At 47.8% G+C, this 23730-nt stretch overlaps 1 protein-coding gene across 1 annotated transcript; it reads right to left on the bottom strand.

Moving 5' to 3' along the window:
• Positions 1-470: 470 nt before the first annotated feature.
• PROSER3 (proline and serine rich 3) lies at positions 471-22221 on the bottom strand. The gene is given in 15 exon segments (XM_048501639.1): positions 471-842; positions 3034-3115; positions 4618-4789; positions 5946-6440; positions 8133-8323; positions 9264-9385; positions 9544-9623; positions 11181-11242; positions 14848-14957; positions 15205-15236; positions 15238-15514; positions 16462-16577; positions 17831-17863; positions 21221-21244; positions 22213-22221. Coding segments are annotated over 15 exon segments (1872 nt in total). The 3' UTR covers positions 471-775.
• Between the last annotated feature and the right edge of the window lie 1509 nt (positions 22222-23730).

Raw genomic sequence — 23730 nt, 5'->3', positions numbered from 1 at the left:
TGTGCGGAAGGGGTCAACGTGTGTGTGTGTGTTATCCTCTCTCTTCCCCACTGGTCATCTTCTGCATGCATGTTATTCCCCCTTGGGCTTTGGTGTGTGTGTGTTTTCCCCACCCATCTTCCCCTCATGCTTGGCTCCACCTCTGTGGCAGCCATTTTGTGCTCAGCTCCGCCTCTTCTGACAACCATTTTGTAGTGGCACCCGCCACCCTGCCTCAAAATTCCAAAAAGTGCCTGCAATCCCAAAAAGGTTGAGGACACCTGCTCAAAAGCAATTAATTGGCCTCTGTGAAACAGGATGCTGCATCACACAAACCACCGATCTTCCGCAATGGGGCTTCTTTTGGTCTTGTGTGGAGAAGGAATTCCAAGCTACAGATGTAATAATTTAGACCCAAATGACCACTGCTCCACTGGACAGTTAAATGTCAAATCAGCTGTCTTCTCACAAATCATCACAATTCCCTCTGATCCAAAAATACACTTTTATTTTAGTTCTGTCAAAAAAAAAAACCCCACACACAAGGAAACCATGGAAACAGGGCACTATTTATGTGCTAGGGACATCGCTATATATCCAAGCCTGGTTTCTCTGCACGTGCAGTTTGCTTCTGTGAATATACACCAGGTCTGTAGGTGCAGAGTATACAACTGCACTTGAAGTGTGCAAGCTGTCGAGGTATTCAGCCCTTTGCCTCCAGCACTGTTCACCTTTCCCTGGAGAAAGGGATCCCCAAAGCATATTGGAGAGGCAAGGAAGACCCTATCAGAGTCGGTCAAGGATGGGAGAAGTCCTGATCGGAATGGTGGCCTTGTAGCTGAGCCGCCCGAGTATCCACAGCCCTGCAAGAACACAAAGCACAAATGCATACCACCTTTGAGGGCCAGAGGGCACCAGAACAACACAGAGCATGGGGTTAAGAGCTAATGCACAGAGAAGCCTGGGTAACAGAGTTGTCTGTACTTTAAAGCAGTGGGTCACCATTGACGGACAACAATGGCACCCATGAGAGCATTACATTCCATAGCCAGGGCTGTGTACCCTGAAGAGAAAAAAAATCCCAGCAGTGAACCAAGGCAACCTAAATTCTACACTTATAATTAGGAAAAGTCTACATATCTTGCAAGTGTTACTTAATTTATTCAGCTCCTCCCAGATGGACCAAAAGGGTAAGCAGGGTGTCAAGGCATATCTCTGGCTACAAAAAAAAGGAAAGTCATTCTGCCAGACTTGTGAGATTGCCACGCGCTTCCCATGTTTTTAAGACTGTCTTCACGGTCAAAAGGACCAGAGACTTTTTGTTTTTCCAAACGAGAACGCGTCATCGAGAAGCTGAATTATTGCCCGATGCCACGTTCTGAGTTAAAGTCAGACTGACTGGATCGCAGCACTGAAGACACACATTTTCCCATCCCCGTGGAGTTGGCCACAGATATGTGACCCAGCCCACTCTGTGAAAGGCAACATCCCCAACAGTGGGCCAAACCTTTCAATTAGCACAGAGTATGACTCATGGCCACCAGTTGCTCGGAAGAACAGTGGAACCTCGGTTTTCGTTGGTAATCCGTCCAAAAAGAATCAATGAAAACCGAAACCGATCAAAACCGAGGCAAACTTTTCCATAGGAATCAATGTAAATCCAATTAATCCGTTCTAGGCACTCCAAAAAACATACCAAAAACATATTTTTCGTGAATAAACATAGTGTTTAATGCTGAAAACAGTAACAAGCAATAACACTAGGACCAGCGTCAGAGCCAGTGGACCAATGTCACACCAGAAAGCTGTCCAAAGAGGTCTGTTTCTGATGCCTCTTTAAGATTTGTCTGAAATGGGGCAAGACATTGTTATTAAAAAAGTTGGAACGCTGTCCCACCAGCTGTCCAGGCCCTACGGGATCTTGTTGAGTTCCACAGGGCCTGCAAGACCGAGCTGTTCCACTGGGCTTTTGGGGAGACTAGCCGTTGATAGGGGCCCCCTCCCTCCTTCTTCTTTGCTTAGAACATCATGTGGATCCTATCGCCCCTTCCTGTTTGGGGTCTATTTGAGGGAACTGATAGCAGGCGCCATCTTGAGTTAACTTAATTTAATTTAACTAATGCTGCATTTTAATAGGGTTGGGTTTATTTTATTAGAGCCGCATTAATTTATATGTATTGTATTTTAACCGATATTGTGCTCTGTCTACATGTTGTTCACCGCCCTGAGCCCTCCAGGGGAGAGTGGTCTATAAACCCAATTTAATAATAATAATAATAATAATAATAATAATAATAATAATAATAATAATAATAATAATAATAATAATAATAATAATAATAATAATAATAATAATAATAATAATGTTGCAGACACGGCCTGCAACAGCTTTGTCCAGGCGATTTTTCTCCACAAACTCCTGCACCTTTTGCAAATTGATGAAAACCAAGGCAAATCCATGAAAACCGAGACAAATTTTTCATTGAAAAAATCGATGAAAACCAAAATTGATGAAAACTGAAGGCAGTGAAAACTGAGGTTCCACTGTACTGATAAGAGGCTGCCTAGCTATTGGTTATATATATGTATATATCGAGACAAGGTGTGAGTTGTAAAGTGTGCTTATGGACACCTGTTACTGCGAAGCACTTTGTCAGCTGGAACCGTGATTTGTACAAGTGGAATAAAGCCCTTCTTGGAAGTGAAGCTACTGCATTCCTGTGCCTGGTTTTCTAACCACCGACTGCTTTACTCCGCTGTAGACCCCACTGATTTACAACCCTTGACATAAAGCACGTCAGAATCCCGTTATCTTTGCAAAAGCTGGAAGGGGCGATCATTAGTTTCATCCCCTCTTGCTCCAAAGGGTTCATGGTGGCATTCATCTCTCCCCTCCATCTTTTTAATTCTCTCAGTTTATACTGCAAAGGAGGTTAGCGTGAGAGATGCATATGGATTGGCGCAAGGTCATCCTGGAAGTTCCAAGGCTGAGTAGGCACTCAAACCCAGGACTCTCTGGTCTAACGCCGTCGGTCTCTTCCCTACAGCACTGACCTCAGCTGTCTGCGCAACAGGTCCCTCTGGCTCCTGAGCACCTGCAGCAGTGGATCCTCCTCAAAATCGGTGCCATCTGACTCTGCAAAACAGAATTGGCTCTACTTGAGTGCTGCCAGCTTTCCATGCAGCCCCAAGCCAGAGGGCTCCCTTATTGGATCAGTGAATCTTCCCATCAGGGTCACTCGATATCGCCTCCCATGCGCTCATCTGGGCTCAATCCACCCTCATGCTTCTCTCCCTTTTTGCCTAAGCAAGGGATGTCTGGCCCTCCAGATTCTCATGGGCTACAATTCCCATCAGCGCTAACTGATGGGAATCGTAGTCCATGCACATCTGGAGGGCCAGGACACCCCTGACATAAGCCTTTTCCCTCGTCCACACTCTCTGGTCCACACAAGCTGAATGATTCTGCTTCCATTTGGGGATGCATCTGGACTGGTGGTTCACCCATTTGGGTTGAAGCAAAATTTCAGGCATGGGGAGAGGGGCATCGCAAGCCAGTCCTGTTACAGGCAGAATAGCATAGCACATGATCACCCCCTCAAGGAGCAGCAGTGGCGCAGTGGTTAAGAGCAGGCGTACTCTAATCTGGAGGAACCGGGTTTGATTCCCCGCTCTGCCGCTTGAGCGGTGGAGGCTTATCTGGGGAATTCAGATTAGCCTGTGCACTCCAACACACGCCAGCTGGGCGACCTAGGGCTAGTCACAGTTCTTCGGAGCTCTCTCAGCCCCACCTGCCTCACAGCCTCACCTGCCCCTTTGAGTCTCCTACAGAAGAGAAAGGGGGGATATAAATCCAACTCTTCTTCTTCTTCTTTAATGTGGCTTTTGGCAGCTTCCGAGTTGTGACTGGCACTCACTCCATGCTGCAGGTGGATGTGGACCAGGCTTGCTCTGCAGTGCAACTCAGAGCTTGCATGCATTTTGGGGACCCTGTGCTAATCCACCAGTGAAAGGCCCTGCCTTGAGACCTCTGTACGTCATGTTCTCTCTGGGCTCCCAGCACTTTTCTTTTTCAGCTAACGTATGTAACGTAAGGCAGAGCTGAAGCTGCATCTCGCCACAGATTCTAATCTTCTGCCTCCAAGCATTTCCCCACAGCTCTGATCAAGCTAATTGCTATGTCCCCTTTCCTTTGCATCCCCACCTTCATACTGGGCTATAAGGACTCAGAAATCTCCTCGTGGAATGGGCACCCAGAGCACCAGGAGTCTGGACCCAGATTTCCCATTCACAGCTTACAGCACACCAGCTAATAGATGTTGGTGGGGGAGCCGGCAAGAGAAAGTGAGTAAACGCCACCAACTCTCATGTTCAAGGACTTCCAAGAAAGTCAAGGTCCTGTCCTGGGTAGCCCAAGCTAGCCTGATCTTGTCTGATCTCAGAAGCTTAGCAGGGTCAACCCTCAAAAGTATTTGGATGGGAGACCTCCACAGAATACCAGGGCTGTGACATGGCCGCAGGCAAAGACAAACCACCTATGAACACCTTGCCTTGAACAGCCCACCAGGGGCCATGAATCAAATGTGATCGGACAGCAAAAAGGGGGAAAAAGGAAACTGAGGCTACCAGCCAGCCCACCTTCAGCCTGCTCCAGAAGCTGAGCAGCCATGTTGAGGAGCTCAGGATAGGTTGGAGTGGCCACAGTGTTCGGAAGAGAGTCTTTCAGGCCTTGTTTCTTTGAGCTTCTCTTCGGTTTAGCCCTCTGGGGAGCTGGAGATTGAGGTGAGGAGAAGAGCCTTTCAGCGACCACCTGGAAGAGAATATTTGTGGACTACAGTATCACACCCTAAGCAGTACCAGAAGTGAAGCAACCTAGGGCTGAATTTGCATACTTAGATTCTAGAGCAGGGGTGTCCAACTCTGGCATTTCAGACATTCATGGACTACAATGCCAGCAGGGGCTGATGGGAATTGTAGTCCATGAACGTCTGAAGCACCAGAGTTGGACACCTCTGTTCTAGAGTGAGGGAGTTCCAGTTTGCCACCTCCCAAGAAACCCTTTCTGTGTCAACTTGCCTGCTGATGAATCCCTTATCATAGACCCAACCCCCACCACCCAAGTGCTCCGGAGGGAGGGGAAATCAGGAAACATTTATAAGAGGTAGCGACTGAGCCTCTTTCGCCTCCCTGTTGCCCTCTTTGAAGTCAAAGAGAATTCAATTGTTTTTATCAACAGGGACAGTGGAAAAAGGTTTGAAACATATGAACAACTGGTGGGAAACGTGTGTTTAGGGCAGAAAAGGCATCCGGAGAATTAAGGCGGGACTTTTCCTGAGAAAAGCAGCCTTTGGGGGAATTACAGGAAGACCCGGTCTAGGACCTGTTTCTAGGCCTTTAACAAGCCAAAGTTATATTTAACCAGAAGGACTAGAACGCCGCCAGATTTAAAGCGCTCTGAATGCTGCCTGATGAATAATTGATGAGAATAAGGTAGAAAAAGAGGTATGGATTAATGTATAAAATGATGATAAGAGCCGCACATGCAGTAATAGCATCGGGATGGAAGGATAAGAAATGGACTATTTTGAAATGGTTAGAGTATATTTGGGAACAAATACATTTTCGATCTAATGGCAAGAAATAATTTATGGCAAGATAAACAGAGAGAAATTTTGAAGATCTGGACACAGTTCGTGGATTGGATGAAAGAAGCGAGTCAAAGAAGAAATATGGGAGAAGAGAGTACAAAGACTGAACTTACTGCTGCTAACTTAAATAAGTGAGATAGAAAACATTAGGGATGGAGGGGGGAAAGGGGGAAAAGTATGGTTTGGAATATGTAATAAAAATGTATATGGATAATGTATAAGTGTAATGAAATTTCAGACTATACAATAAAAATTCTTTTTAAAAAAAGAATGCTGCCTGATGAAAGCTGCACAGAGTTCCAGACTCTGCATCCATACCTCTCCCAAGACACGTTGAACATGTTTTCCAGGACTGGCGGATGGCTTTGCAGCATCTCCGGCTGCTTTTAGCTTGCCATGTTCAAACCTACAGGGCCTCTGCTTTCCTCTGGGTTCAGACTGCACCTTCTGTACAGGTGGGGTTATCCTTTGGGAGCTGTCTGATGGGCTCGGATCCAACGGGTTGGCAGCCCCTGCAGGCATTGGTGGGGGAAGAAAATCCTGACAGGCAACAACAGGATCCTCTCTTGGGATCAGTTCTGTCGCTCCCTGTTCTCTGCTCGGCTCAGAATTTCCGAGCATCGCTTTCTGGTCACTGAACGAAGTGCCTTCTAGGAGCGGCTGGGAGGCTGGCCCAGTTCTTGTATGGTTTGTGCAGCAGCAGGGAGGCTTCTCTAGAGTCAATCCTTTCTCGGCCTCAGATGTCCAAAACACTTCTCTGTCTTTGTTCCTCCAGCTGGTGGGCTCTGATGGCTTCAGAACTGCTCCGTCCATCTGAAGTGAACAATAACAAAATGTGGAAAAGCCCAGTGTGCACCTGGTTTGACCTCCTGACATGTAGTGGGCATGTCTACCATGCAGGTCTAGCCCCACGTATCGATCCCATCACAAAGAACAGCCCCTCTTTTTCCTGATGGTGTAGAGTAAGGTTTGGGGGGGGGGGGGGGGGGCAAAAAGAAATTTGCAACAGATCATATTAAGCATGGAGCATCTTATGTCCTTGATCTGCTGTTCCTTGATCTGAGATTGCAAATGCCTTAGCAGACCAGGTGCTCAGGAGCAGCAGCAGCAGCAGATGGCCATCGCTTTCACATCCTGCATGTGAGCTCCCAAAGGCATCTGGAAGTGCTGGACTAGATGGACTCTGGTCTGATCCAGCAGGCTCTTTCTTATGTTCTTATGTCAGACTCACAACTAGCTTTTTGGGGACACAGAAAAGGGCAGCAAATAGTCCACGAAAAGCATACAGTCCAATTGTCCAGCTGCTGAACACTGGAAGTGCATTTCCATCTCCAGGATTGAGCTTTAGGGAAATCAGGGCGGCTAGTTTTCACAGCAGAGGCTGGAAGCGCACAGCACTGACTGGCCGACGCCTGTGTTACGAAGAACTCAGCTGTTCCTAAAACAGTTCTGCTGCATTTTTAAAGTAGATTTTTAAAAGAATAGATGATAAATGAACTTTCAGTAGCTTGAAATGTACTAAAGAAAAATGGAAATGTACTAAATAATTATTAAACGGAACTAGAATTCCCAGCTGAAGGATATGCAAGACAGGGGAGCAAATCAGCGTTGTTATCTCTGGCATTGAGAAGGGAGGAAATATCACTGTCCCTCTTTTTCACGTATATTTGCCCACTCCCATCAAGGCTGCTATTTTTATGCAGAGGTGTGGGCACGTAACACGCAGTTAATATATGGACTGCTGAAAACCGGAGTGATCCTTTAGTATTCAGGCTGCTTTTAAAACTGAACAGACATTCACAGCACACATAAATTAGCAACTGCTTCCCCCACCCGGCATCTCCTCACTCCTTTATAAAAGGCATTTTGTTTTCTCTCCTGGGGAAACTGGGGAAAAAAGGAGCGCAGACTTGACAATGGGAACATTGACAACAGCAGGGGGAAGCTGTTCATCTGGCCCTTAAGAAGGCCACAGCGGTGAGAAATAGACTCGGCTGCTCCAAAAAAGCAGGGTGGCTTCTGCATTTCTTTTGACTCATCTTTAGCAAGACCTTGTCCTTCTTACGTCCTGTACTCTGCCAGTCGCTCAGGCATCCCTGGCCTAAAAACCATGGATCTGCTTCCCCTTGAAGGTCTTCACCTTGCAACTGTATGGTGCAAACTGAGAAGTTACCCACGGCTGCAGGAATATGCTTTTCTCAGAAATGGCCCATCTCTGTGCTCAGTGTTTGCAAGCTTGCCTTCCGCAGATCCCGAAGAACCACATTCGGCTGTCAGCAGCAATAGATTGTGGTGCATGCCGGGAGTCTGCGGAAAAGACATCTGCAGAGCCAAGAGATCGCCACAAATGCAACAGCTTTGCTGCTGCTGCTTCTGTCACACATTGGCACCTGAACTGCTGCTGCTCAGAATGACACCCAAAACAGAAGGCCACAACATTGGTTTCCTTGAGCTCCTGAATTCCAGCTTGGAACTCCGGCTCGCTCATCCATCTCAAACCCCTACCATGCTAGGTGTGTAGGCGGGCTCAGCAGATTGACTCCTCCAGCCTACAGAGGGCAGCACAGCGATGGTTTTGCTGGCTTCCTCCATCTTCCGACGCAGGCGCCACTGGAACAGGATGTCGTCTTCTGGCCTCAAAGAGGAACGGGATGGTGATATTTGGAGGATGGGGCGAGAGACAGCATCAAGGTGTGCTGGAGGTGAAAGAGACATTAATGCTCAGGAACAGCAACATTAATGCAGGAGAGCCAGCATGGTGCAGTGATTAAGAGGGACAGACTGCAATCTGGAGAACTGGGTTCGATTTCCCGCTCCTCTACATGAAGCCTGTGGAGGTAACCTTGGACCAGTCACAGTCCTCTCAGAACTCTCTCAGCCCATGCGGAGACAGGCAATGGCAAACCACCTGTAAACATATCTTGTCTTGAAAACCCGACAGGGTCCCCGTCAAGTCAGCTGTGACTTGAGACCACGCGCACACATACAGTTCCAAGTGGATCACAGATAGTCGTGTGACCCACAACTAATATTACACAACTACTCTACAGCATACTAACTGCACACAACATCCTGCAACCTCTTCCTGCACAGGGAAAGATGTGGGGCCTCGCCTCTCAACTTTTCATTTCAACGGAAAAAAGTTGGGAGACAGTGACGCAGAACGTAGAAACCCAACCCTGAAACACGTTGTTCTGCAAGGACAAATCCCTGGGATGGTAGATACAGACCGCAGAACAAGGCGAGCCATCACATGTCTGTACGCTTTAAAACAGTAAATCAGTGTTGCATTAAGATAGTCCAAATTGTAACCCAGCTCCCCCCTCACCCAGTTGAATCTTGTAGCTCGTATAAATTATTTGTCCAATCTATTCCCCTCCTGCCACTGCCGTACATTCTGGAAATCCATCTCAGTTCTCCCATAGATTTCAGAGATTTTGCCAGGCATTGGTGAGACATTTTCCAAGTCTAGCTTTGCAGCCTTAAGGGATTTAAGTCTTGCTTTAAAAAAAAAAAGAAAGCTGACATTTCCAGAATGCAAGACTCTGTGTTATATCCCAATTACTGCCACGGTCATGTCCTCAAGAAAGTGTAGACATGCCCAAGAGAAAACAGACCCTGGATCCTGGGTGTTACCTTTATGATAATGCCCCGCCAGTGGCTTCGAGGCCTGCTCCATCAGATCTGCATCAGAATTTGTGGGGGTGGAGCCGAGTCCCTCGGAACTCATGTGCCTGCAGCTGCTCAGAGGGGACACGCTGCATGCAGGAAGATACAATGGGAAAGACAGGGTGTTAGCAAACTGGTGACAAGGGAAGAAAACGGGCCAAGAAGGCTGAGCAGAAGCACAGGGCTAGAAATGCCGTTGGAAACTGGGGCAGGCTAGGAGATGAGTCAAGACACAGCAGCAAGTTACCTTCTGTGCAAAAGCCTGGCTGCTCTCTCTTGTAGACTCGCTGTGTCGGGATCCACTGTGGAAGAGTCCTGGGATTCTCCCTGCAAAAAAATATGCATACGGTTAAATACAGGAATAAAGCAGCAGTGGTGTAGTGGTTAAGAGCAGGGGCACTCTAATCTGGAGGACCCGGGTTTGATTCCCTGCTCTGCCGCTTAAGCTGTGGAGGCTTATCTGGTGAACCAGACTAACTTGTAGACTCCATGCCAGCTGGGTGCCCTTGGGCTAGTCACAGTTCTTTGGAGCTCTCTCAGCCCCACCTACCTCACAGGGTGTTGGGGGGGGGGAGGGAAAGGAGATTGTCAGCCCCTTTGAGTCTCCTACAGGAGAGAAAGGGGGGACATACATCCAAACTCTTCTACTCTTCTCTTCTAAATGGGGATATTCTCCCACCTGCCCAAGAGAGGAGTAAATGTGAGGATTCCATCAATGAGATCAAGTTGGAGGCGGAGACTGCTGGATTTGATATTTTCCCTCTGCCATCTAGAGCGACCTTTGCAAGCCGCCTTTCCTTGGAGGAAGGTGGGACAGACATGCTGAGATGAATGGGTCGGATCCATCCAGCTTTTCTGCTCATGTAAAAAGAAAGGAAAGGGCTCTCTTAGTCTGCCCAAAAAGACTGCGCTGGGGATCACGGGGCCTGCGTGGACAAAAGCCACATGGGATGAGGGTTGTAATAAGGAGGAGAATTGGGTGACAGCAAATGAAAAGGAGGAGGAGTTTGGCTTTATATCCCCCCTTTCTCTCCTGTAAGGAGACTCAAAGGGGCTTACAATCTCCTTTCCCTTCCCCCCCCGCCCCCCCAACAAACACCCTGTGAGGTAGGTGGGGCTGAGAGAGCTCTGAGAAGCTGTGACTAGCCCAAAGTCACCCAGCTGGTGTTTGTGGGAGTGTACAGGCTAATCTGAATTCCCCGGATAAGCCTCCACAGCTCAAGCGGCAGAGCAGGGAATCAAACCCGGTTCCTCCAGATTAGATTACACCTGCTCTTAACCACTACGCCAACCAGATCCACTGTGATTTTTTAAAGTGGTTTTTTTTTGAGAACTCTTGTGACTGGGAAAATCAAGGACAGCTTGCTGGGCGCTCAAAGCCAGGCCTGCTGACATCTGCTGTACGACCAAATCAGGTTTTTCATGTCTGTAAAATCGGAAGTCAAGGCACAGCAAAGCTCTTCCTGAGGACAGATACCCAGTGACCCACCAAGTGGAAAAGGTCCCAGGAAGTCTCACACTTTTGCCACCCAGGGCTGAGTGAACCCACGAGGCCAGAGAGCTCATAAAGGGTATCTCCCCAGTGTTGTGGCATATATATCTTGTTCTTACTCAAAAGGCATGTAAGGCAACGTTCATAAGGTTATGGCCTTATAAGGTTAGACCCAGACATCGGAACTGTCCCAAGATCACCTAGTGAGCTTTGTGGTTGGGCAGAGACTTGGACCCAGACCACCTGGGCCCAGGTCCAACAGTCCTCAAGTGTGAGGGATGTAACAGTCCAGAACCTGAAACCACAATGGATGGAATAAGGTTAGATCACAGCCTCCCCAGGAAAACGGAAGTGAGCCCCCTCAAACTCCCAAGCAGCATTGATGTACTCACTGAAGCAGAATGTTCCAGCATGGGACTGAAGGAACACGGCTCCCCTTCACGCCGGCCAGAGTCTGCAAGGAGACATCTTCATGAAATGTGGCTGACAGTTTTGCCAGCTTTGAAAAGAAACTAGCCTTCACCCAAGATGTTCTCACAGTCCGGGAAGTTTTTTACTCCCTCCTACAACATCTGTGGGTCTGTAAAGCTCCACTCCCCAGCACAAATCAGCCTCTTCCTAACATGTGGGGCAGGAGTTCCCAGCAGGTCAGCGCAAACCTGCAGCCAGGAGGTGAGTGCCGAGGCCACCTGTGACCCTGATCGTGCAAACCTAGGCAGAGCTACTCCAGTCAGAGCCCGTTAGTTTGCATCAGAGTAGCTCCGTAAAGGATTGCACTGCAGTTAACAAAGGGCCTGTTAGAACCCTCTTCCCGTGCTGTGCTGCTTTAAGGGAAAAAATGTTCTAAAGCACAAGCCCACTTAGCGGCAAAGCAAGAGACACAGGAAATACCAGGTTTAAACAGAAAGTTTGGCACATGTGCGCAGGCAGCTTCTGTCCACTACCCAGCCCAGAAACCCGACCAAGTGCATCCAGCGTGGTGGTGAGAGCCAGCAGGGTGTAGTGGTTAAGAGCAGTTGGATTCTGATCTGGAGAACTGGGTTTGATTCCCCACTCCTCCACCTGAGTGGCAGACGCTGATCTGGTGAACCAGGTGTGTTTCCAAACTCCGACATTCCTGCTGGGTGACCTTGGGCTAGTCACAGTTCTTTGGAACTCTCTCAGCCCCACCTGCCTCACAAGGTGTTTGTTTGGGGAGAGGAAGGGAAAGGAGCTTGTAAGCCACCTTGAGTCTCCTTACAGGAGAGAAAGGTGGGGTATAAAGCCAAACTCTTCTTCTTCTCATCCCTTTCTGCCAAAGTGGCATGTATGGGCATGGCCAGATATTGTTAAAACTCTCCACAGACAGCTTGTGCAAGAGACAGTCAGTAGAGGGCTGAGCAGTTCCCAGTGGTCAGTTGGCTTCCTTTGTTTCTCCCCTCCCTTCTCAAGAAATGTCTGCTCAGCTTCCTGGGAGTGGAGGGGTGGTGGTGAAAAGCGTAGTTAATTCACAGCTGGCTGATGGTGATCCCATAGGACAGTGGTGGCTTCCAGATACCCGCGGATATGGCCATCCTGCCAGCATGTTCATGGGGCTACACATGGGATTCCTGGCAGTCCCCGAAAGTCCATGAACATGCTGGCGCGAGAAGGATTATGAATCCATGTCTGGAATATAGGTTGGCCACCATGGCTGTAGGGTTTTCAAGCAACACAAAAAAAGGGTCGTGTACTACGTACTGAAATATATACAACTAGACACGCGTAATACACTGGCTGGCAACTTCTTAAATGCTCTTTATAATTAAACTCCAATATTTCTGTATTGTCGGGTTGGGCTTTCCACGTCGGGATCACTAGCTGGTATGTGTAGCTCGGGCTGTAAGTGGTGTTCTTAAATAGTATTCGCCTCTGACGTTGCTGCTGTATCTGTTGCTGGTAACCTTCCAGAGGATCTGGATTCAGATCCTCTGGAAGATGCTACCAAGCCACAGATGCAGGCTAAACGTCAGGAGAGATCAGTTACAGAACACGGGCCATACAGCCCGGAAAACCACACATGCACCCCACTGCTCCAGATATTCCTTATTCACATATGTAACATAGCTAATAGTATTGTGTCATATAATCTTTCTTCATGTAATATAAGTATACTATATATTCATGCATATTAATAAACCCAAACAATTGACCATTTTCGAGTACACAAATAAATTTTCAATACTGGTATCTCCCAGTCGCATTAATTGCTCCAATTCGTCAAATTAAGTACAATATCTTCTTAAAATATAATGCTTAAGTAATCACAATTCTTAATGCCCCAGCCGGGGTCTTTGGAGGCGTTAGCACCTCCCGGACATCTCGTTGAAGACAGTATATAGATTTGGAAAGACTAGCCAGCACGGGTGCAGAATGGCCACCAGTTAGTTTTGCCTCCTTCAGTCGGTAACTAGGCTGTCATTTTTACTGTGTTCTTTTAAGGTCTAAGCATCTGTTGCTGTGTTACCAGGATCGGTATATGGAGCGATGCCCTGGGCCTCTCCCATACCTTGGTGGTCAGAAGGCTTATTGTTTTATTTTTCTGAAGTTTGGCTTGTTTTCTTAGAAGAAGAAGAGTTATACCCCACTCTTCTCAACCGCAAGGAGACTCAAAGGGGCTTACAAACTCCTTTCCCTTCCTCTCCCCACACCTTGCGAGGTAGGTGGTGCTGAGAGAGTTCGAAGAGAACTGTGAGTAGCCCAAAGTCACCCAGCAGGCTACATGTGGTGGACCAGAAACACAAGTCCAGTTCACTAGATTAGAGTCATGTGGAGCAGTGGGGAATCAAGCCCGATTCATCAGATCTGAGCCCACCTCTCTTAACCACTACACTACGCTGGCCCTTTGGCGATTTGTTTGCTTGTGTCTTTATGGCGAGATGTAATCTACACTGTTTCAGCAGTATCATGAACACCTTCAGTGCAGTACAGAAAAATAAACTAGTCACAGTTACCTTTGGAACAGCTGACTAGGTTACAATCCAAACACACCTCCGCAGCCTTCATAAAAGCCAAGCAGATGTCTCTTGTTTTAGTAACTTGCTCTGATTTTTTTAATCAAAAGAGAGGTAAGGGCACTGAAGCCTTGTCCCTAGGGACAGAAAATCTTACTCAGCCAACCCCTCTGACTTGCAAGACTTTGGCAGACACTGTTCAACTTCTGCAATCATATTCCGGCAAGCAGAAAACTAGCAACGTGCTCTTTTTTTTTGAGTAAATGGCAGCCAAGATTCCCAGGAAGCTAAATTCTGCACCTGCTATCACATCTTACGCTTTTCCTATGATCCCACAAAAACCATGGCACGCCACAAAGCCCTCTATAGACCACACAACATTAAATTCCAGTTTTCCTGGCTGGAAAGCCGGCTGGTGCCAGGAATAGCATCTATTTCCAATATTCTTATCTGCAGCTCATCACGTTCACAGAACGCATGAACAGTGGTAAAGCAGTTATCATGTACAAAGCACATGCTTTGCGCTTTCTCCCAGGGCTTCGGAAAAGGAGCTGCCTGGGTTATGGGTTTTTAATCAAGTTCAGCATTCACCCGAGCACGACGTCTCGGTTGCTGCAAATACACTTCTGGTTGCTCCCTTCGCTTTTGAAGCCGCTACCACTTCGACGATCATTCATTCTTTTGGGATATTCTGAGAAGTATTTCCCAGAACTAACGCGTTGATTTAGTAGCTGAACGCTTCTGCCTTCAGAGCTTAACGCCTCGACAACCTCGCTGCAGTCAAATGCAAATCTCACCCCATCACTAAAACTTAACGCATCAAAGGACTGCCATTTTTTAGAACCCGGGCGAATAAAATATGCTAGAAAACTGGGGGTATGTATGAGTTAAGATAATGTTTTTCACATAAGGAGATCGCTGCTGGATCAGATCCGTGGCCCATGTGGTTTAGCACCTTGTCTCACACCGTGGCCAACCAAAACCCTCCCTGAGCCCAGCTGGATTCAACCTGTCCCAGCATTCACGCTGTCTACATCCTTCCTGTTGGCTCTCAAAGATGATGAGGCCTCCGTCTTGGAGATGTCACCTTCAGAGGAAGAGGAATGGCCCAGCCACCAAAACGGAGTAGAATGGCCACCAGGTGCCCAGCGCTCTCTGCGGTTAGTGGGCTGCCCGTAACGGAACCGTTCGATGTACCTGCCAACGGAAACGTGCTGTCACATCACATGCACGGACAATGCTCTTGCCCCGGATGCAGGGCTCGTCTTGAGAGTCTGAACCAGTGCAAAGCGACTCATGAAAACCAAGCACTGAATTCCTGAGGTGTGGTGCACTGATCCTGAAGCGGCCACTGAATGGGTTGGACCTTCCCCTGAAGCTCTCAGGAGCAGGCTTCCTGTCCCTCTCAATTCAAAGAGGACCTCTGCTCAGCCTGATCTCACTCCTGCCAATAATTGAGTCACTCCTCTGAAATAGAGGCGATGGAGCCCTGGAGCTTTGGAGAGGCCAGTGCCTTGGTTCCAGAGGTTTGTTCCAAGGGAAGGGCCGTTGCTCCCTCCGGGGTCAGGGAGGATGAACTGCGCTCAGTTGAAGGCCATGACTCGTTGTAGGGGCTTGCAGAGTCCGAGTCGGGAGGTTTTACCTCTTGACAACTGGAGTCGGGTAGGAAACTCGGAAGCGGGGGGCTGGTAATTTCTTCCTCCTTGGAGGAGGTGGGGCGGTTTCTCTGTTGCAGACGAGATGGGCTCAGAGCCTAAGAGAAAGGAGGGGAGAAATGAGCACCTTCCCTGACCCAAAGGATTGGTGCAGACTCTCAAGCACCCTGCAAAGCTGGCCAGGATACAACCGCATATCCCTATTGCACCAGGGATGCCTCTTCTCATCTAGGAGGTGGGTGGGGCTGAGGAGGAGGAGGAGAAAAAGAAGAAGGTGTCCAACTCCGGTGCTTCAGACGTTCATGGACTACAATTCCCATCAGCCCTTGACTAGGAGGAGGAGTTTGGATTTATACCCCCCTTTCTCTCCTGTAAGGAGACTCCTGTAAGGGCTTACAATCTTCTTTCCCTTCCCGCTCCTCGCCCCCTAACAAGAACACTGTGAGGTGGGTGGAGCTGAGAGAGTTCCATAGAGCTGTGACTAGCCCAAGGTCACCCAGCTGGCGTGTGTTGGAGTGCACAGGCTAATCTAGTTCCCCAGATAAGCCTCCACAGCTCAAGTGACAGAGCAGGGAATCAAACTCAGTTCTCCAGATTAGAGTGCACCTGCTCTTAACCACTACGCCACTGCTGCTCACAATCCACAGGTACACAGCTTTCAATCTTCAGGATGCAAGTGAAGACCGCTTTATTTAGGATTGCATTTGATTAAAGCAGTCCTAAATTGTGATTTCAAATTTTGGTTCGGTGTATTTTTATATATTGTCCTTTATTTTGTAAGCTGCCTTCAGCGTCGTACAGAAGAAAGGGGGCTGATGGATGTTTTAAATAAGTAAAGAAGAATAAAAGTCGGCTGCTCAGCATCCGTAATCTGTCAGGCAAAGCTGCCAGCTTCACATGGCCTCAAGGCAATTGGATCCCCACAGAACCAGGAGATCCAACCAGATCAGATTAATTCCCGACGCTTCTGCCACAACATTTCTGTTCTCCCTCTCCAAAGCCGATCCCCTTGCCCTACCACTGTCTCCCCCTGCCCATCCTCACCAGGCAATCGCCTTCCTCTCCTGGCTCCCAACTGCTGTGCCTTGGAGGGGTGGTAACGGCTCTGGGAGACGGATGCCTCCAAAAAGGGGCTCCCCAGGTTGGAGAACACAGGCCTGCATCGGGAGAGACAAGGCATCCATGCTAACATGGCTTCGGTTGCTCCATTAGTTTAGCCCCTTCTCGTCAGGGGAGGGCAGGGGTGTCTTCAGCTGGAAAGCTCAAGGGGATCTGTAAACCCACCCTGCCCCAGAAAGCTGATCCTTTGCTTATTGTTCTAAGTCACAAGAGCTCCACCAATTATCTATTTAAAATATTTATACCCTTCGCACATTGCTAAGAAGGTAGACACTTGGGCTCTAAGTATTGAGAAATATATCCCTGTAGAAGGGGCTTGTTTGCAGCACTGTAGAGGAATGAAAGGGAAACACAGCTCAGCTGTGGCAGGGAAATTCAGAACAGAGTTTGGTGGTAAGCCTGTAACTTTTGTGATGCAGCAGTCAGATACCAGGAGTGATCTCAAAGCAGATCGTAAAGTTTGCCTAGTCCAGTACTCGATGGGTAGCAGAATTCCAGGCTCTTCTCCCCAGCTGCTGTACAGAACGTCTAAAAATTAAAACTATCAGGGCTTTGTATTTAAGGTCTGCCACTATGAAAGTACACATTCTTCTTCCATTTACAGGGAAACAGCAGAACATGAGACTATTAAAAAATACCCACGGGCTTCATTTTTATCTTTCACTACAAAAACAGCATCCCTGCTCACAGGATACTGACAAGCTGGAACGTGTCCAGAGGAGGGCAACCAAAATGGTAAAAGGTCTGGAATCCATGCCCTAAGAAGAGAGGCTGTGGCACACTGTGATGTCCCCAAGCAAGTTAGTTTCAGAGGATAGCTGTGTTGCTCTGAAGTAGAGCAGCTAGATTCAAGTCCAGTGGCACACCTTAGAGACCCTCAAGATTATCTTGTTTATCTCATTGGTCTCGGAGGTGCTTCTGGACTTGAATCTAGCTATCCCCAAGTGTGGGACTGAACATCACAACTGCAGTAATTTACAACATGTTCATAGGCAAAATCCACTGATGTGCCCGTAGGGAGGGGGGGTGTCTTATGTTCTAATTCTGGTCCTCCCAGGTCACAGAGGCAGAGATAGAATCCCTTTACACCCTGGTTTCACCCCTTGACAGAAATAAGAACCATTCGACACATCATTAAAACAAGTGAAATGTGTTACTGGCATTCCTCGCAAGGGCATCCCACACTTAGTGCTACAGACATTTCTGTTTGTCTCCTCCCGGGAGTTTCCCAACCTTTCCCCTCTCCTGCAAATGCAACGTCCTCCCCAAGACTTCTCTGGCAAACAGCTGTGATACCTGGATTCCATCGCTCTGCTTCCAGATGCTCAGCTTTCCAGGAAGACAGCCTTAACTGGGTTGCGGATATCGCCTCTACCAGCTTCCTCCATGGGGTGATGCAAAGCTCCCCAAGGTCTGATCTGAACAAACAGTTCCGATAAATAATTTTGGTGCAGGCGTGCTTGTCTTGCAAAAGCTGTTCAGCTTCCTAGAGCAGGCAGGGCTCCTTTGTCCCCTCTGGAGTGTTTTGGAAATGGAGGGCTGGAGGAGGAAGAGGAAGGCATGAAGAATCAAACCTGAATGAATAAAATAAATTAAAAGGCTGTTAATGAAAGGAGGACAAGGACCTCTGTAAGACATCTCTCAGAACACCCCCTAAACACTCTCTGAACTCCCAGATGAATTTCCTCAAAGGAGAAGTCTTGATTAAAAGAGTCAAAATGACTAATATCAGCCCAAACCGGATTGAGAGTTATAGACCATCTCTTTCAGCCTTGGGGGAGGGGAGGGGAGGGGGATGGATGGATGGATGGATGGATGGATGGATGGATGGATGGATGGAGGATGGATGGATGGATGGATGGATGGATGGATGGATGGATGGATGGATGGATGGATGGATGGATGGATGGATGGATGGATGGATGGATGGATGGATGGATGGATGGGTGGGTGGGTGGGTGGATGGGTGGGTGATAGGTAGATGATAGAAGATAGAAAGATAGAAGATGGAAGGATGATGGATGGATGGAAGGAAGGATGGAAGGATGGAAGGATGGAAGGAAGGAAGGAAGGAAGGAAGGAAGGAAGGAAGGAAGGAAGGAAGGAAGGAAGGAAGGAAGGAAGGAAGGAAGGAAGGAAGGAAGGAAGGAAGGAAGGAAGGAAGGAAGGAAGGAAGGAAGGAAGGAAGGAAGGAAGGAAGGAAGGAAGGAAGGAAGGAAGGAAGGAAGGAAGGAAGGAAGGAAGGAAGGAAGGAAGAGGGAAGAGGGAAGGAAAGGGAGAAAGGAAAAGGGAAGGAAGGAAGGAAGGAAGGAAGGAAGGAAGGAAGGAAGGAAGGAAGATGATAGAAGATAGAAAGATAGAAGATGGAAGGATGATGGAAGGATGATGGAAGGATGGACAGATGGATAGATGGGAGAGACAGACCGACGGACAGATGTTTTTCACATGAGTTGGGCACTTAATATTATTGAAACTGTTTTAATTGGTTTTATAGCGAAGTCATATTTTTAATTTAATTGATTGTTAAGTTTTATGTTGGGACCCACCCTAAGCCCTGTGGGAAAAGGGCGGGATACAAATTCAATAAAATAATAAATAAAATAATCTGTAGACTAGCGCTTCCCAACATGGTACCGCCATGAGTGCCTGTATCCCATAAGGAGATGGCTTGTCTAATCGCCGTGACACTGAGATAAAAGCTTACTCCACTCAGCAAGTGTGATTACAGAAGGTAATTTCCCCCATGCTCAGAAACATTCCAGAGGTTTCCATCATGATCAGAGCAATAGTGGTGGAAAGCGCCATTGAGTTCCAGGTATGAGATGAACGGGGTGGTTTGCCATCGCCTGCCTCTGTGTAGCAACCCTGAACTTCCCTTGCAGTCTCCCATCCAAGCACTTAGCTTAACCGGCCGAATTTCTTGGCTAAACAAGAGCTGATAAAACTGGGTCAGTCTGGGCCATCCACGTCAGGCATCAGAGCTCTACTTGCTACCCTTCTGCGGATTTTTATTGTTACAAACTGCTCTGAGGGTTATTACACTTTAAATGCAGTATATACCGCAGCAGTGGCATAGTGGTTAAGAGCAAGCGTACTCTAATCTGGAGGAACCGGGATTGATTCCCTGCTCTGCCGCCTGAGCTGTGGAGGCTTCTCTGGGGAATTCAGATTAGCCTGTGCACTCCCACACATGCCAGCTGGGTGACCTTGGGCTAGTCACAGTTCTTCGGAGCTCTCTCAGCCCCACCTACCTCACAAGGTGTTGTGGGGGGGGGGGGGGCGGTAAGGAGTTGTAAGCCCCTTTGAGTCTCCTATAGGAAAGGGGGATATAAATCCAAGTATTATTATTATTATTATTTTGTTTATTTGTTTATTTATTTTATTAAATGTAAACCCATTCCCCAACTGGAGTCGGGCTCAGGGCAGCTGACAAATAAATTAAAACCTGAGATAGTACAGCAAAACTTTACAATGAATCCAATGACAAGTGCTAAACCCTAAACTTAAAAACGTCCACAGATGGTGAGCAAGAAACAACACTCAAGCCTACACTAGACACTTTCCTCCATCTCCACAAAGTCCTTCTATCAAGGTGTTGTCAGAGAATGGGGAAAATAGAAAAACCAGAAGGGGTGAGGACACACAATTTAATGTGCATACCAATGATCGGAAGACCAGCAAAAACAAAATAGTAAAAATAATGTACTGTCGAAGGGTTTCATGGCCGGAATCACTAGGACGTTGTGGGTTTTCTGGGTTGTATGGCCGTGTTCCAGGAGCCTTTTCTTCTGATGTTTCGCCTGCATCTGTGGCTGGCATCCTCTGAAGATGTCAGCCACAGATACAGGTGAAATGTCAGGAGAAAATGCTATTGGAACAAAGCCAAACCACCCGGAAAACCCACAACAGCCTAATGAAAAAAAAATTAATTGGGTCCTGCTTTCCTGCCAAAAATAACTGAGACACAAAGCAATTTCAAAGGGTTCCACCACTTTGGGATAGGACTCTCTCTCATACGGACTGAAAACCAACCCTACAATACGCATAATCTGCTGGTGAATGTAGCCTTTCACTTTTGTACATCCAGTAGGTACACCGGTACTTCCAAAATGTGGCACGTGGTGGAAATCAGTCACAGTGAACCTTCTAGGGCAGTTAAGTGTCTTCTGGGATTTCCACCCCCTTTGCAGCACCTGCAGCCTCAGCTCCTGGATAGAGCTGGGGAGGAAATTTCCGCTGCGCTTGTTTTTCCAGCATGCCGTTGCCGAGGCAACAGTTTTTGTTTTTCCTTGTGAAAGCGTCCCATTCACAGACCTTGCTGTCCCACGGAGCAGCTAACAGCATGAATCCCTTTTTCTCGAGAGAAATTTCATGGCTCCCGGTAATGTCGGATCAAAGATGGTTCGATTCATGCTACAGGATCGCTCCAGTTCTCCTGGCAGTAGGGATTCAAAGAGAGGAATTTGTGCGCCCCCCCCCCCCCCCCGCTCAGAGCGGGGCTTTGACCACTTTGGCTGAAAATGCCCTCAAAGCGGTCTCTGAGGAAGCCAAGACCACAACACGGTAAGATTCGTGAGAAAAATGCTGCGGCATCTCCAGCTCACAGATAGCTCGCTAAAAACTCAATTATTCACCCAGTCACTCTGCAAGGGGATCTTTCCATTGCGTGCTACGTTCTCTGCTCACCTGTGGCAGGCCTGAAGCTTCTGGCTGCAAAATGGAGTCAGATCGCAAATGATCAGACAGTTGTATAAGAGTAAAGGTATTCCCCCGTGCGAGCACCGGGGGATTACTGACCCATGGGGTGGCATCGCATCACGGCGTTTACTAGGCAGGCTATGTTTACAGGATAGTCTGCCATTTACCCCCAGCAAGCTGGGTACTCATTTTATTGACCTCGGATGGATGGGAGGCTGAGTCAACCTTGAGACGACTACGTGGAATCGATTTCTGTCGAGATCAATCTCAAGTCGTGAGCGGAGTTTTGACTGCAGTGCTGCAGCTTACCAGTCTGTGCCACAGGGCTCCTGGACAGTCATATGCCTTAAGGCAGGAGTGTCCAACTCTGGCGCCCCAGATGTTCATGGACTATGATTCCCATCAGCCCCTGCCAGCATGGGAATAATGGGAATTATAGTCCATGAACATCTGAGGCGCCAGAGTTGGACACCCCTGCCTTAAGCCAAATCACGTAATTAATTTAGGTCCACGTATCAGACGCAGCTACACTGCATGCTGACACGAAACCTCGACTAAGAAGTCCAAAGCAAAACCGTGTGAGTCTCTTCTGATCCATGACCACTGGCAGAGCAGAAACAACCCATTGCTAGCAAATCCACACTCTGCAGGACAGTGGGGTGGATCCAACACTGCACTTCACACCCCAAAATACCCCCCAAAATGCTGCCTTGAGAGAAAAGGAATAAACTCTAGGATTAGGATTTTAAGGGCTATTTCAGGCTGCTTCAGCCAGGAGAGCTGCAAAAAGTCTTACGGAACCTGTCCTTATGCCAGGGGTCTCCAAATCTTTCTGAGCCCACGGGCACATTTGGAATTTTGGTGGGCACAGCGACAAAATGGCTGCCACAGGAGGTGGAGCCAGCCTTACATGGCCCCACCCACCTACTAAAAACACTTGGTGGGTGCAGAAAAAGTTTGGCGGGCACCATGGTGCTCACCAGCATCATGTTGGGGATGCTTGCCTTACGCCCTCGGAACTGTGGCACGGCATCCACGCTAGTGCCAGCATGGTGCTGTGATTATGCGCCAGGCAGAGCCTTCAGTCCCCACTCGGCTGTAAAACTCAGTGGACTCCCTTGGGCTGCTTTCTCGTTTTCTCTCTGTTCAAACTATTTCAGAGCTGCTGTAAGGATAAAATGGAAGAGAGGAAAACGATGCGCAGCTCCTTCAGCGCTTCGCCAGAGAGCAAAACAAGAAGAAGATATGATTAAGCAGCCTGTTATGCAATCGGCTGTGACAGTCTGACAGTGAGCCACTTCCATCCAGTCATGACGAGATTCTTATCCCACCTTTAAAGAGCTCAAGGCAGCATAGACAGCGGGGCTTTTCTCCTGACAATCTCATCCTCCCATCAAGTCTGCGAGACAGGTTAGGCGGAGAGACAGTAACAGGCTCCAGGTTACCCAGCGAGCTTTGGACGGAGTGAAGATTTGAACCCAGGTCTCTTCACTCAAAATTGATGTAGTATTGTAACGACAGACCAAGCAAGTTCTCTGAATTCCCAACTAAATTAAAAAGTCAGTAGCCCTTTTATCTTGGAGAGATACTGTATATACTCGGGTATAAGTCGACCCACATATAAGTCAAGGCACCTAATTTTACCACAAAAAACTGGGAAAACTTATTGACTCGCGTATAAGTCAAGGGTGGGAAATGCAGCAGCTACTGGTAAGCCCTGATTCTCCCTTTAAATCCACTCAGAAGGGGGGGGGGTGATTTAAAGGGAGAATCTGGGGAAAATTTGAGGGTGCCTTTGTGTTAGCAGTACCAACATTTCAGAGTATCTTTAGGAGACCCCCCTGATGATACCATCCAGGCTTGTTGAAGGTTGGTTCAGGGGGTCCAAGTTATGGACTCTCAAAAGGGTAGCCCCATCTACTATTAGTTTCCATTGGAAACAATGGGGGATGGGAGCACCCATTTTGCAGATCCATAACTTTGGACCCCCTGAACCAAACATCACCAAACCTGGCTGGTATCAGCAAGAGATTATCCTGATGATACCACCCAGGTTTAGTGAAGTTTGGTTCAAGGGTTCCAAAGTTATGGACCCTCAAAATGTAGCCCCATCTACTATTAGCTCCCATTGGAAACAATGGGGATGGGGGCATCCCCTTTGGGGGTCCATAACTTTGGACCCCCTAAACCAAACTTTACCAAACCTGGCTGGTATCATCAGGAGTGTCACCTGATGATAGCCTGAAATTATGGTGCCACTAGCTTTAAAACTGCGCCCCCTGGAGATTGACAAAGTAAAAACCCTAAAATATTTTTTAAAATACACTTCACTCACGTATAAGTCGAGGGGGGCTTTTTCAGCACAAAAAATGTGCTTAAAAAGTCAACTTATATGCGAGTATATACTGTATGTAATTTTCCTTATATCTCCATCAAATAGGTGGGTTTTTTAATTATAGCTGAAAATTACAATTTTTAAAAAAATGCAGACTTGTTAA

Source organism: Sphaerodactylus townsendi, linkage group LG06 (genome assembly GCF_021028975.2).
Source record: "Sphaerodactylus townsendi isolate TG3544 linkage group LG06, MPM_Stown_v2.3, whole genome shotgun sequence".
Taxonomy (NCBI): Eukaryota; Metazoa; Chordata; class Lepidosauria; order Squamata; family Sphaerodactylidae; genus Sphaerodactylus; species Sphaerodactylus townsendi.
The sequence above is the reverse complement of the archived record's forward strand: the minus strand, read 5'-3'. Positions and strand labels throughout refer to the sequence as shown.